Source organism: Polypterus senegalus, chromosome 1, assembly GCF_016835505.1.
Source record: "Polypterus senegalus isolate Bchr_013 chromosome 1, ASM1683550v1, whole genome shotgun sequence".
Lineage (NCBI taxonomy): Eukaryota > Metazoa > Chordata > Cladistia > Polypteriformes > Polypteridae > Polypterus > Polypterus senegalus.
The window spans coordinates 36,220,706-36,235,197 of NC_053154.1; the positions used below are offsets into that span (position 1 = coordinate 36,220,706).

At 37.5% G+C, this 14,492-nt stretch overlaps 1 protein-coding gene across 6 annotated transcripts in view; it reads left to right on the forward strand.

The window, feature by feature from the left end:
- The window catches only part of LOC120524437 (apoptotic chromatin condensation inducer in the nucleus-like), a 192,656-nt gene that overhangs the window by 20,116 nt on the left and 158,048 nt on the right, over positions 1 to 14,492 (forward strand). For 5 of the 6 annotated variants that reach the window (XR_005632797.1, XM_039746308.1, XM_039746314.1 and 2 more), the window contains exon 2: positions 13,926 to 13,991. Coding sequence is in view for 4 of the 6 variants with exons in the window: in XM_039746308.1 (XP_039602242.1) it covers positions 13,926 to 13,991 (66 nt within the window). In the remaining 2 variants the exon portion in view is untranslated. Of the gene's footprint in view, positions 1 to 13,925; positions 13,992 to 14,492 lie in introns of those variants that run through there. The other variant, XM_039746303.1, reaches the window with a different exon arrangement.

Below are 14,492 nucleotides of genomic sequence, written 5' to 3' on the forward strand. Positions count from 1 at the left end.
TCTTTTTAAACTTCAAAAAAAGAGTTTTAACACTGATCTTTGACTGATATTGCAAGCTTAATGATGATATGCGGTTGGACAAAAGTGTTGGCCTTTTGAAAAATGCAAGGCTATATGCACTGATATAAAAAAAAAAAATAAATCTCTGATAATTTGGCACATGTCACACACCCTTGTCTGTGGGTCATCAGTGAACTTAAAAAGGTAGAATTGGATCCCAGTGGCTGAGAGACATGACTCTAATTAAACATAATCCAGGGAGACAATGAAAATGCTATCCTAGTATGATTGAGAGAAAAGAAAGCTCAGCAGTTGCTCCTTTTGATGACATGGCATTTTTATCAATGCTGTTATTTAAACTTTGTGTGCACTGGTGAAATTGTTTGGAGCAGTGCACTGGCTGAAGGGAATTTTATTCCCCCCTTCGACAATTGCACAAAGTTGCAGGTACAAATACCTTTTTTACTAGATCAGTTGCGCAAAACTGAGTGCACTCACAACCAAGCACTTTTTAATAGTAAGACGTCTTCTTCTATATATGTGTGTGTGTGTGTGTGTATATATACGATATGTATATATAAGATTTGTAAAATTTTCGATTAGTTTCAAATTTTAAAATATTAGTGTAGTCTTTAATTCTGAAATATCCACAATGCTGGACTAACTCAGTATATATGCCTTGTTTTAACAGAGTGTCACCAATTGACAGTGTTGTGCTTTCCATGAGGATTTTTTCTTAAATGTTTATGAATGTAATAAATGTACTATGTATGTGTTGGGGAAAATTACACAAAGGTATTCTCTGTGTATTCTAAGGCCTAAACAATACAGATACTTTGATTGCATTTTACCTGGTTTAAACTCATAGGTTCAATTTAATTCATAAGTAAATACTATACTAGACTAAGTATACTAGACCAGATTGAATTTATATTTTGTATTATTTACTATCTTACAGCTTAAGCCCTGTTATTACTGTTTAAGGTGCCGTGGGGAAACATTTGTTGTGTGATGAATATAAAATTCTTGCTGGTACAATATGTTCTAAATCTAAATTAATTGAACCTATTGAAACAGTTAAATTATAGCAAAGAAAAAGAAAAGAATGAATGGTAAAAATTTGAATATACTCTTTAGATACGAACACCAACGTTAAAGGTGTAGAGAGAGAGAGGTTGGGAGCATGCACTGATACAGTGCGTTGCCTCACCCACCACAAGATAAACCACCTTATGATTCCAAATTTGTACCTGAGTGCAGTCGTGCAATGGGTGATATCTCAGCAATCACACTAGTATGGATAGAATGGAACAGTGTGAGTTTTTTTTTTTTATATACAGTTGCTGGAGTTCCAATCCTGCCACCAACCCCCGAATTTGTGGCTGGAGTGCCAATCCTGCCACCATTCCCCAAATTTTCCCTGCAAGTTGGAGGACCTGCTTGCAGGGCTGGATGCATGTTAACATCATACCCAGGAAGGAGCAATTGTAGGTTTAGGGCCTTGCTCAAAGACACAAAGGTGTGGATTCACTTCTGGCATTTATGGGATTCAAACCGGCAACTATCTGATTGCTGGTGCACATCATCTTTTCTACTTTTTTACTTTATTGTATACGAATTATAGGGAAAGTATTCTCGATGTTTTAGACTTCCCTGACTTTCTTGTATATGAAGTATAGGGAAAGTAATGGAATCCTCCAAAAATTCCATTTCAAGATTTTGATGAATCTCAATGTTTTAAACCTCAGAGTCCAAAAATACCATCTTTGGAATTATGTCTGTGTATGTGTGTGTGTGTATGTAAACACGATAACCTGAGTTCGCTTTCACTTGGGTCAACCACATTTTGCATACAAGTATTAGGTACAAAACGTAGATTTCTATCAACTTTTGGGCTATTTCCCATAACTGGAAGTGGTACTTTATCTTTTATTCATACAGCTGCAGAGTCCGATTTATTCAACTTTACTAATAATTATTCAATATATTATTAATTTGATTTGTTGTTGATGGTTCTTTAATGTACATAGTATAAAAATATAATCAGGGTCTTGCGGTTTTCTCCTCAAATATTCATCTCCATATCTGAGTATACGGGAAAGTCTAGGGGAGACCACTCCCGATTTTTAGCATCTGTAAAATGATGTAAAGCAAGTCAAATGTGTTTCCTTAAATGTAACACTCAACTTTATTATTTTAATGATTCCTTTTCATTCTTAACACTTGAAAACCAGCAGCATTGTGCTGTTTTATGATTATGATTTAAGAGTCCTGAAATTAGATTAAGCGAGCTTAGTAAATGAATGGATAGCTGGATTTTGGAGCTGGTACACATTACCCTACAAACTACTCCAGCAAGTTAATCTTTGTTGAAGTAAACTAAATACATATAATGTGCATGAGCCACAGAGGCAGTCCTGAAAGGCTTGTACTTGCTCAGTGCTGTATTTTATGGATATAATGTGCATACATTGTTAAAATATTGGGTCCAAGTTAACAGCAGTTTTAAAAGTAATACCAAAGTAATTTTTGAAATTTGCTGCCAAAGATGGCTAGTGTAGAAAAACAGAATTTTGGGTGAAAATCTCTAGTTACCTTTGCCTCTAATTTTTTATCAGTCTGATAGCAGACTTATCGGACTGCAGACTTTTGAGGCAGTTATTCATATAACTAAAGCAAAACTGTTGTGTCTGAAGCTGCATTGTAGCATTTGTGCCATCCTTTATTATGTATGCTCTTTAACATAAAAATCATATTCACACTGTTCACACTTCTGGGTCTTTATTGCTGTTATTAAAAAACAATTAAAAGGCTAAGAATTTAATTTGTGTAAGTCATGTAAGGGTGAAGACTAGTGTCTGCATTTTACATGAAATCCCTTCACTCCCTTACGCCACACTTTTTTTTAAAAAAAAATTTTATTTAAATGTTATTTAATTTTGTGTAGACTAAAAAATTCTACCAATTACATTATGGAGTCCAAGATGAGTTTTTAAAAGCTGCATTGTGTTTTGCCTTTGTGAAACCATTGTTTAACGGATTCCAAGGCTTAGTAAATTATACACAGACATTCCAAAAACGTTTTCATCTTCAAATGAGAAAAAATGTCTGAAGCTTTCAAACATTTCAGAGTGGTCAGAATGTGAAAACATGAGTGCTTCAATCATAACTTTTTAAAGTTTTAATAATTCATTGTAGACTAAAACGTAATGGGAGAAAGATGACACATTCAGTTTCGAAATGAACTTTTTTATTATTTTCTTCTATACTTTTTGGCAGATTATGCATGGTAAAACAAGAAATAATACCAAAGGGGAGACACAATGCATACATTTTTTAGAGGTTTACCATGCTGAAGCTAGCTACAGAAATGCATGGAAGGCCACAGTGATTTTAAACGAATAAGGACTGCTGTATGTAGTCTAGAAATAACTATAGTACGTTGAAGAGAATTTGTGAATTTTAGGAAGATGGTCCCAATGTTAAAATTAAAAATAACTCTTCTGTGCACACCGAAAACATGGAGGAACTTTGAGGCTATTCAGTACACAGTTCTGTAATTACTCTGTAGGAGAAAGTATGTACTTTATTTCTTACTTGTTTTGAAGTATTTACTGATTTTAATAGTCTAACAATCAGTTACACATTATCAGCACTTTTAATTCCTGTCTGAGTAGTAAAAGCAACACAGTGGTATGTGATATATATTACCTTTATTTCTTTATTTATTATGCAGCAAGCACATAACATAGTTAATATATTATTGTGCACATCAGAATATATAATGCTTTTCACTAGTTCAGTTTTAAATGTATAGTTTTCTTCATTGTATGTTAATAGACATGTCTTTACAGGGAAGGAGGAGAAAACATTTGTTTTCAAATTAATTATTAACCTAACCAATTGCAGTGTATTTTTAACATGGGTTTATATTGTAGTACAATATATTGTATTTTGCTTCTTTCACTATGCCTTTAAACTTGATATTTTCAGTAGTGGCTTTTATTAACTTATTTCAGTCAGAAGCTTTAATGTGGTTTGTTTCATTTTTTGCATGGTTTTTTTATTGTTAAATGCTGGTTTTTTCCACTCACCATCATCTGTTAAATATGGTGAATAGTAGATACATACTTTATTAATCCCAAGGGGAAATTCACATAATAGTAGTGGGCATAGCAAAAATGTGTGAGTCATAATTATTGGAAATGTAATAAAATATTGGGCACAGCTTAAGGAGGTAAAATAGCAAACATTAAGTTTTCAGTTAAGTGTCTATTTTAAATGAAATAGTTAAAAATGCTGTTTTTGCAAAAAGCTTCTTAATGTATATGTCAAGGAACAATGAAAAATTATTTGACATAAATTGTTAATGAAACAAAATTTTTGAGCAATCTAGTAATATTCCAGTCAAAATTTTCAGCTTCCTTATCACTGTGCTGCAGCTACTGCCTTACTGAGTTTTTTTATATAGAAATTATCCCATTATTGCTCTTGATTTTATTTCAGATCCATTTGTTTTTCAAATTAATTATTACTTTTTCAATTAATGAAATAAACCTGTTATTTAACTCTGCCAAACCTAGATGGGTGATGATCTTTCGTTGGATATATATGCCTGTGTTTTTATTAATTTTTTTCTTTTACCCCGATCTTCCTGCAGTCTAATTTGTCTACAGCTTTAATCGTTTTGCTTGTAACTATATTCCTATAAGCTCTGTAGTGCCATACGATATTACAATGTTCAGTAAAATAGTAAGGGTTGTGATGTTGGGTATTACACCAGTAATTTAACTTAGAAAATTTGTGGTATTAAAAGCAATTTGTGGCAATCATGATTACCAAACTGTTCCAACCATTTAAAACACAGCTTAAGCAAAGAATTTGTTTTGCTTCAAGAGCGTGTAATGCAGATGAAAATAGGTGGAATAATGCACACTGCTATGTCATAAATGATAATCTGTGTGTACTGTGCGAACGTCTATATTAAATTTTAAAATCTGATACCTGATGATTTATATGGTCTGTGGTGACACCCCTGCTTGCAACTACTTTTGATAGTTGTTTCAACATTTTCAGATTTAATTAAATTTTTATTTTAGAAAAGTGCTAACTGTCCTCATTTGGATTATCATATTGTAAAGTAAATGTGTACCTACATCTTGTCTTCAGGATTGGGATAGTGAATAAATGGGTTCAAACCTGTGTCGGTTGTTAGCTCATTTAAAATTAACAGTTAGCTATGGTTAATACAGACGTGTAATGTCCATTTATGCTAACAGAATCACTGTGCACAGGATTATTTGTAGTATGGAATCTTTTTCACCGTTATGTGCCTTTTGCCACAAACTTACAGTTCCATCCATTCGTTTTAAAAAATTGAAGTGAAATTTTATGATACTCTATACCTTTCAATACCACAGCAAAAAAATAAATCATATTCATTTTGTTATTTAAGTACCTCCATTTATTGAAGTGAACAATATTGTGCATTTTTCTGTAGTTCAATATAACATACATATTGTATACACTTACAGTACCATCAGCTTTTAAATACTAGTATATCCTTCAAGTAGTTCCCCAACTATCATGTAAGGAAATAAGTATTGTCATTCATTAATACCAAAATAGAATGCAAGGCATGAATTTTATTGTGCAGCCGAGGTAGGGATGCCTACAATGTAACAATAGCTTAGGGTTTATAAAGAATGATATACAGTGGTACCTTGGTATACGTCCTTAATCCGTTCCAGATCCTTGGATTTATACCAAACAGGACTTATACCAAACAAATTTTTCCCATAAGAAATAATGGGAAAATTATTAATTCGTTCCCATGAAAAAAAAATCCTATTGTTATTGGCATATTATACATTGATGGGGTTGTATAAAATAATTTAAACACTTTTAAACAAAAGCAATTAGATGAAATAAATTAAAATAACTAGTCCGATAACAATGAGTTTAATTTTACTGCACAACAAAGGAGAGCTTTACAGCTCTTCCAAAGGAGCCTCTTCAGGCGATTGTGTAGCACTGCCGTTGTTCTTCTTCTGGCAGTCTTCAATCCAAATCCCTAAAGCAGATTCCATCCAGACTACTGCCTTATTACATCCACTTACAACTCGTTTTGCAACCTGGTTAAAAGGACACTGTGGCCGTAGATCTTATATTCCTTTCCTACTTTTTAAATAAAAAGAATCGTAGCCTTCAACAAATCAAAAACGTTTACCTTTTCGGCAATCATTAACATCTTCTGTTTGCGCTTGGGCACGGCCCCTGAAGCAGTAGCAAATCGTTTTGGAGCCATAATGAAGGGCTTGACTATGCACAAAGATAAACACAAAAGAGCACAAAAGTTAACTCTTTACACAGCAAAACACGTTGATGCTGAATGAGCGAGACGAGACTTCCTAGTTAACACTGCATTCAGCACGCAGGAACTTAACTGCGTGCTCTGATTGGTTAGCTTCTCAGTCAGGAGAACTTAACTACGTGCTCTGATTGGTTAGCTTCTCAGTCATCCGCCAATAGCGTCCCTTGTATGAAATCAACTGGGCAAACCAACTGTGGAAGCATGTACAGGAAGTAAAAAGACACATTGTCCACAGAACCCGCGAAGCAGCGAAAAATCTGCGTTATATATTTAGTTATACTTTCATATAAAATCCACGATAGAGTGAAGCTGCGAAAGTCGAAGCGCGATATAGTGAGGGATTACTGTACAGGTTAAAACTTTTTTGAAGGCGCGCGACCGTATACCACACGTGTTGTAGTCGTATTCCAAACAAAGGTCGTATACCAAGCAAAATATTTCGCCTCTAAACATGACGTATACCAAGTTGGACTTATTCCAAAGCAGACGTATACCGAGGTACCACTGTATATCATGAACTAACTAGTTTATCTGAGCATGTGCACATTCTTAAATTTATTTTCCGACATTTTCTGTCTAGTTGCTGAGAGCTACTTCTTAAAATCCATACTAAATATAAAAACTTAAAACATATTTAAAGCTGTAATGTTGAATTAGTGAATTTTAAGATAATTCCAGATATTTCCATTTCAAGTAAATCTGTTTTTGTGACAGCATGCTTTTACAGTCTGCCTTGTTAGTGAACCAATTTGTTTTACTTATTGTTTACACTAATATATAATAGTTTGCCTTCAAAAAACTAATGAATGACATAAATGCAGTGTTTGTTGATTCATATTTAGCAATGAAGCGTGCTGTTTTGATTGCCTGGCTAATAGTGTGGTTTGGCGATTACGTGTCTCTGTTAACACAGTAAATGTTGTATTAACAGGGAGATGTCCCTTGTCCTTCAAAGCATTGAAACACTAAGTAAATTTTATTTTGTTACCGTAGATCCCGGAATACAGGCCGACCCGGTATATTAGCCGAACCCCTTCTTTACCTACTAAATTACATGTATTTGCCGATGACCGGTATTTAAGCCGACCCCCTTCTCCAAGCAAAATTTTCTAAATTTCCTTAAAAGTGTCTCTTCGGTATATTTATAATGTTTATCGGAGAATTTGAGACTACCGGCATTTTTGATATATAATATAATGTGCATAATTTACCAAAACACCAATAATTTTTCTAATTAAAAGTTATAAAAAGTGCCTAGCCTACTTCGATTAAGCTAGGAGCATGGCGGCACGCATGTTTGCAGCGGCTCAGGGCTCTCCTTTTCAGTGCACTTTTTTGTTGTTTTTGTCCCTTTTTTTTGTCCTTGTTTGTGCACGATCGGTTTGGCGAACATCCGCTACACCATTCAGAACCTTATAGACATCGGTGTCCAGAGCCAGACATCTGTTTCGAGTGTTTTTCATCACACGCACAACATCCCAGACAACATAGCAAAACCAGCGGGCTCTCCGTGGATTGTTGTCGGGTCTAGGAGACAACACAGACGGAGGAGGGAAAGAAAGCAGAAGCGGGGCCGCAGATCCGGCGTTATGCTAAAGTTAAAAAACAACCATACAAGCCCTATACAGTGGAACCTCGGTTCACGACCATAATTCGTTCCAGAACTTTGGTCGTAAACCGAGTTGGTCGTGAACTGAAGCAGTTTCCCCCATAGGGTTGTATGTACAGTAAATACAATTAATCCGTTCCAGACCGTACAAACTGTATGTAAATATGTAAAAATATGTAAAGATTAAGCACAAATATAGTTCATTACACCATAGAATCCACAGTGTAATAGTAAACTAATGTAAAAACATTGAATAACACTGACACAAAACACCCAGGCTCCCTGATCAGCTACAGGAGCTGGCTCGCTCGCTCTCTCTCTCTGTAGCACACACACCACCAAAGCTCCTCCCTCCCTCCCTCCCTACCTCAGCTACAGGAGCAGGCTGGCTCACGTGCTCTCTCTCTGTGTAGCGCGAGCGCACAAACACACACACCTATCCGTCCCCCTAATCCCTTCCCTGTCAGCTGCCCATGCTCTCTAATCTCTCTGTAGCACGTGTTCGCGCAGCATTTTTTTTAAAAATGACTTTTAAGCACAGCAGAAAAAAAATCCGAAGCGCTTGCAAAAACCAACTCACAAGCAAACAAAAAAGTAAGATTGCAGGAGATCACGCTATTAAACCTAAAGCCTGATCGCTGTAAACAATGTTTTTAAAATGAGTTTTAAGCACAGCAGAAAAAAAACATTACACAAATCCGAACTTCATTTAAAAACCAACTCACAAGCAACCAAAAAAGTAACATTGCAACAAATCACACGATGAAGTCCTCCATGTAAACAATTTTTAATGAGTTTTAAGCACAAGGAAAAAAGCGAACATTTGAAAAAGAGAAATGTAACATCGCACCTAATCGCGCTATGAAAAACTCCATCTGTAAACCTTTCATGAGTTTTAAGCACAAGGAAAAAAGCGAACATTTGAAAAAAGAGAAAAATAACATTTCAACAAATCGCATTATGAACTAAAAAACTTACAGTACTTTTGAAAAATCCGTAATACAAAAACCACTAAGAAAACTAACCTTGCCTGAAACGAGTTCTGGCATGAAGTGTTTTCCTTCAGGTGTTTTCTCTCTTGTGATTTCATGGGTTTCTGGTGCTTTTAGCTGTTTAGCTGGTGTGAGTGAAAGTATCATGCAGCCATCCTAAATAGAACGTTCTTGTGACCCTCCACATTACAGGCAGTCTGGCTCTGTTTACTTTATGCTGCTTGAAAGCACGAGGGTTCACCGATTGGTAAATGAGTAAACTGGTAAACAGTTTTTCCACCTTTTGTAATTTCTTTCTTTACTTCGATTTCAATTTTCTTCAAAACTTTCTTCTGACCACTCTCCACTTGCTTAGAAGCCATAGTTAACTGCAAAAGCACACGAAATACTGTAGAGCACAAAGAGAGTGCACGTCTTATTGAAAACAATGCACAAGGAGCGGCTTTGCTTAAATGAAAAAGCATGGCAGCTCTCTTTCTCTCTCAGGCTGCCTGTGGGGGGAGGGGGATGGTTTCGCTTGCACTACAGCCTACAGATAGGCAGGCAAACACGTGCAGCAATCTCCTCCTCCCCCTTCCCAGCAGGCACGTGCTCGCTCGCTCTTGCTCTATCTTTCTCTCTCTCTCTCAACTGAGGACGCAAGGGAAACTGGCTTGTTCAGCAAACACGTGAAGCAATCTCCTCCTCCCCCTCCCTAGCAGGCACGTGCTCGCTCGCTCTTTCTCTCTCTCTCTTTCTCCTCAGCTCAGACAGGCAAGGGAAACTGGCTTGTTCGTATACCGAGTGTGTGGTTGTGAACCGAGGCAAAAGTTTGGCGATCTTTTTGGTCGTGAACCGGGACATTCGTGAACCGAGGTTCCACTGTACAGAACTTTTTTCTGCACTGAAGGAGCTGCTTTTAATCTCATTGTAGATGCGTATAGCGACTTATATTCTGGAAACAATTTCATACGTGACCGCATCCGGGTCGTAACTCAAGATGTCGATCGTAAATCAAAACAAAAAATTTCATTTTAAACTTCCCGATAATTTATTATAAATTTTATTAAAAAAATCAACAGCTAAAACACTTTTTTGAATAAATTCTTTATTTAATTTAAAGTACCGGCATGCAAAGTTACTTCTTCATCTGAAAGATGGCTCTGTGGTTTCGTCATTATTTACTTCCGTATTCATCTGCAAAACCGGCATTGTGCTAGAAATCTTGAATCTGAAACGATACTCGTTGTATAAACCCCAAAACTCCAAGCCAAAAATCTAGGACGAAATTCTCGGCTTATATAACGGGATCTACGGTATTACAAAATGGAGAAACTCGTATCATTGCAGGTGTAAACAAGCTGAAGAGCCACTTTGTTTGAATCTTGTCTTTAGTTTTACTTACTACAAGTGTTATTTGCACTGTGGTTATCCCACAGTTCTATATGCGTAATTGTGGATACGTGCGAGTCACACCCTAGTGTGACTCTGAATTGTATTCACTAGTAGGAAAATGAATGGATGCTTGAAGTGATGGGCTTCTGTAAAAGTGCTCCTTACAACAGTGAAAGTGAAGCATCCATTTATTTACCGGGGCTGTGTATGACATTACTTAAAAGTGATTAATCTTGTTATATTTTCATATTCTCTTACAAGTGTGTGACAGTATAAGTTAAACAATTATGCTTCATTTTATCAGGTATTTTGCTGTCAAAGCATGTGTCAATCTGCTTCTGAACTAATTTCATAATGAGATAAAAGTGGCAACAATGCAAGCTTGTGTGTAATATTATATGAAGTAGAAATAGCAACTTAAGAACCAGTATACATTGGTTAAACTTGATACAAGAATTACACTTTGTCAGTTATTTGAAGTGAAGAAAGTATGACAATAATGTGTCATATACAGTTGAAATTTTCAGTTTTCTCTGGGTACACTGTGTATAAGAAAAACTAGTCTCCCATGATTGATTGATAGATAGATAGATAGATAGATACTTTATTAATCCCAAGGGGTAATTCACATAGTCCAGCAGCAGCATACTGATAAAAAACAATATTACATTAAATAGTGATAAAAATGCAGGTAAAACGGACAATAACTTTGTATAATGTTAACGTTTACCCCCCCGGGTGGAATTGAAGAGTCACATAGTGTGGGGTCTCTTCAGTCTGTCAGTGGAGCAGGACAGTGACCGCAGATCTGGAGATGAACCTGTTCAGTGGATGCAGTGGATTCTCCATGATTGACAGGAGCCTGCACAGCGCCCGTTGCTTTGCCACGGATGTCAAACTGTCCAGCTCTCTGCCTACAATAGAGCCTGCCTTCCTCACCAGTTTGTCCAGGCGTGAGGTGTCCCTCTTCTTTATGCTGCCTCCCCAGCACACCACCGCGTAGAAGAGGGCACTCACCACAACTGTCGCTGATGGAACATCTGCAGCATCTTATTGCAGATGTTGAAGGATTCCAGCCTTCTAAGGAAGTATAGTTGGCTCTGTCCTCTCTTGCACAGAGCTTCAATATTGGCTGTCCAGTCCAATTTATCATCCAGCTGCACTCCAAGGTATTTATAGGTCTGTACCTTCTGCACACAATCGTCTCTGATAATCACAGGGTCCAGGAGGGACCTGGGTCTCCTAAAATCCACCACCAGCTCCTTGGTTTTGCTGGTGTTCAGGTGTAAGTGGTTTGAGTCGCACAATTTACCAAAGTCCTTGATTAGGTTCCTATACTCGCCTCCTGCCCACTTCTGATGCAGCCCACCATAGCAGTGTCGTCAGCGAAATTTTGCACGTGGCAGGACTCCGAGTTGTATTGGAAGTCCGATGTGTATAGACTGAACAGGACCGTAGAAAGTACAGTCCTCTGCGGTGCTCCTATGTTGCTGACCACAATATCAGACCTGCAGTTACTGAGACGCACATACTGAGGTCTGTCTGTAAGATAGTCCACGATCCATGCCACCAGGTATTAATCTACTCGCATCTCTGTCAGCTTGTCCCCAAGGAGCAGAGGTTGGATGGTGTTGAAGGCGCTAGAGTCCAGAAACATAATTCTTACAGCACCACTGCCTCTGTCCAAGTGGTTGAGGAATTGGTGTAGCATAGAGATGATGGTATCCTCCACTACCACCGTTTCCTGGTATGCGAACTGCAGAGATCCGAGGGCGTGGCGGACCTGTGGCCTCAGGTGGTGAAGCAGCAGCCACTCCATGGTCTTCATCACATGTGACGTCAGAGCGACAGGCTGGAAGTAATTCAGCTTAATAGGATGTAAAACCCTTGGGACTGGGGTGATGCAAGATGTTTTCCAAAGCCTCAGGACTCTCCCCTGTTCCAGGCTCAGGTTGAAGATGCACTGTAGAGGACTCCCCAGCTCCAACGTATAGGCCTTCAGCAGTCGTGGCAATACTCCATCTGGACCCACTACTTTGCTGGCACGAAGTCTCCTCAGCTCTCTGCTCACCTGGGCTGCTGTAATTATGGGTGGGGGGAAACTTTGTCCTATGCTGGTATCAGCAGAAGGATGGGTGGAGGGTGCAGTACTTTGAGGTGAGAGTGGGTTAGGGTGGTCAAACCTGTTAAAGAAGTTGTTCATTTGGTTTGCTGTCTCCACGTCTCTCTCGATGGTGGCACCCCGCTTCGAGCTGCAGCCAGTGATGATCTTCTTCCCATTCCACACTTCCTTCATGCTGTTATTCTGCAACTTCTGCTCCAGCTTTCTTCTGTACTGCTCTTTTGCCGCCCTGAGCTGGACTCGGAGTTCCTTCTGCACCGCTTGAGCTCATGCTGATCACAGCCTTTAAAAGCCCTTTTCTTCTGGTGCAAAAGGCCCTTGATGTCACTTGTAATCCATGGTTTGTTGTTAGCATAGCAGCGTACTGTTCTTACTTGAACTATAATGTCCATACAGAAGCTGATGTAGTCAGTAGTGCAGTCAAAAACCTCCTCAATGTTCTCACCATATGATCCCTGCAGGATATCCCAGTCCGTAGTTCCAAAGCCGTCTCTCAGAGCCTGCTCTGCCTCAGGGGACCACTTCCTGACTGAGCGTGTGGTTGTAGATAGCTCCCTCACTCTTGGTTTGTAGTGAGGCTGAAGCAGAACCAGGTTATGAAGCGCAGGCAGCAGGGTGTTGCTATATGCGTCTTTAACGTTTGCATACAGTAGGTCAATATGGTTTGATTCTGTGCTTCCGTGGAGATTTTTAGCTCCCTGCTATCCTGAATGAGTGCAGTGGGTCAAGAAATAGATAGATTATATAGATGATTTGTGCATCGTCTTTCAATATATTACTTTCTCATTAGAATCAATTTTCTTTTTGGAGTATAATATAATACAGGATAACATTGGGGGCCATAGCCTGTCTTGCCTTTATTTGCATTTTTTTTTTTTTTTTTTGGAAAACATAATATATTTCTAGACATGTTTAATCCAGTTCAGCATCATAAGGGTCCAGGACCTATCCTGGCTGCACTGGAGACAAGGTAAGGAACAGCACAGAACAAGGTGCAGTTCCATCAAAGTGACTACACATGGTATATATCTTCATTCCCAATCAGACTTTTTCAGTTTAGAGTCATAAAAGGAGGGTGGGAGGAAAACCACAGACTTCAGAGAGCATAGTAATTGAACGTATATGATGACTTGGCAGAGGATTTGATCTGAGGATACTGGATCCGTAAGATAGCATCCATTGAGCCACTGCATCACCTTCTTTTGAAACTTAACTAGCTTTTTCTTAACTAATTCTAATAGCTAATGTAAGATTGACTTTTGCATCATTAGCAATGTTCTTCACTAGTTATGTTTTGGTGTTTCAGATTTCCCTTTTTTTTAATTTGTTGCTATTGTGTGATCATTAGCCTTTTAATTAGCACTGGTGTTATTTTTCATACAGGTAGTACAGAGCTTTTTATTCTTGAGTAATTTTTGTGGTCAAATCACTTACTTCTTATTGTCTGTTTTATAGGCATTGATGTTGGAGAATTTACAGAAACACTCCACTCCTCATTCTGGGCTTCAGCCAAACTCACAGGTAAGAAAAAATCAAATTTCTGGAAGATAATGCACCAAAATCTGAAAATTAAACTACTGGATTTCATATGTTGAGAAACTGATCAAACTATAAATTTAAAAGACTTAACCTCAAGATACAGTATGTCATTAAGGAAAAGGAAAATATTTAGTACATTATTTAAAGACAAACCTTTTTGGCCAAAGTAGATAGTGAAGGAATTGGTTAGTTTCATGACATTTTTATAGTCTACCTCATTTAAAAAAAAAATTCTTAATCCATTATAAATCACTTTTCATCACTTTATTATAGTGTTATTGTGTTAATAGAGAAGTGGACCTTGACAGTAGTGTTTTCATTTTAAATAAATCGTAATGGTTTTTCTTTAAAGTTATACAGCTCTTTAGTGCACTGTAATATAATCACAAATATTTAAGTGTGCTTTTGCAACTCTTAAGTTTCGGGATTATTGTGGTAAAGTATTTTAGCCTGTGGAAATGTCAAAAAATGAAGTCTTATCTA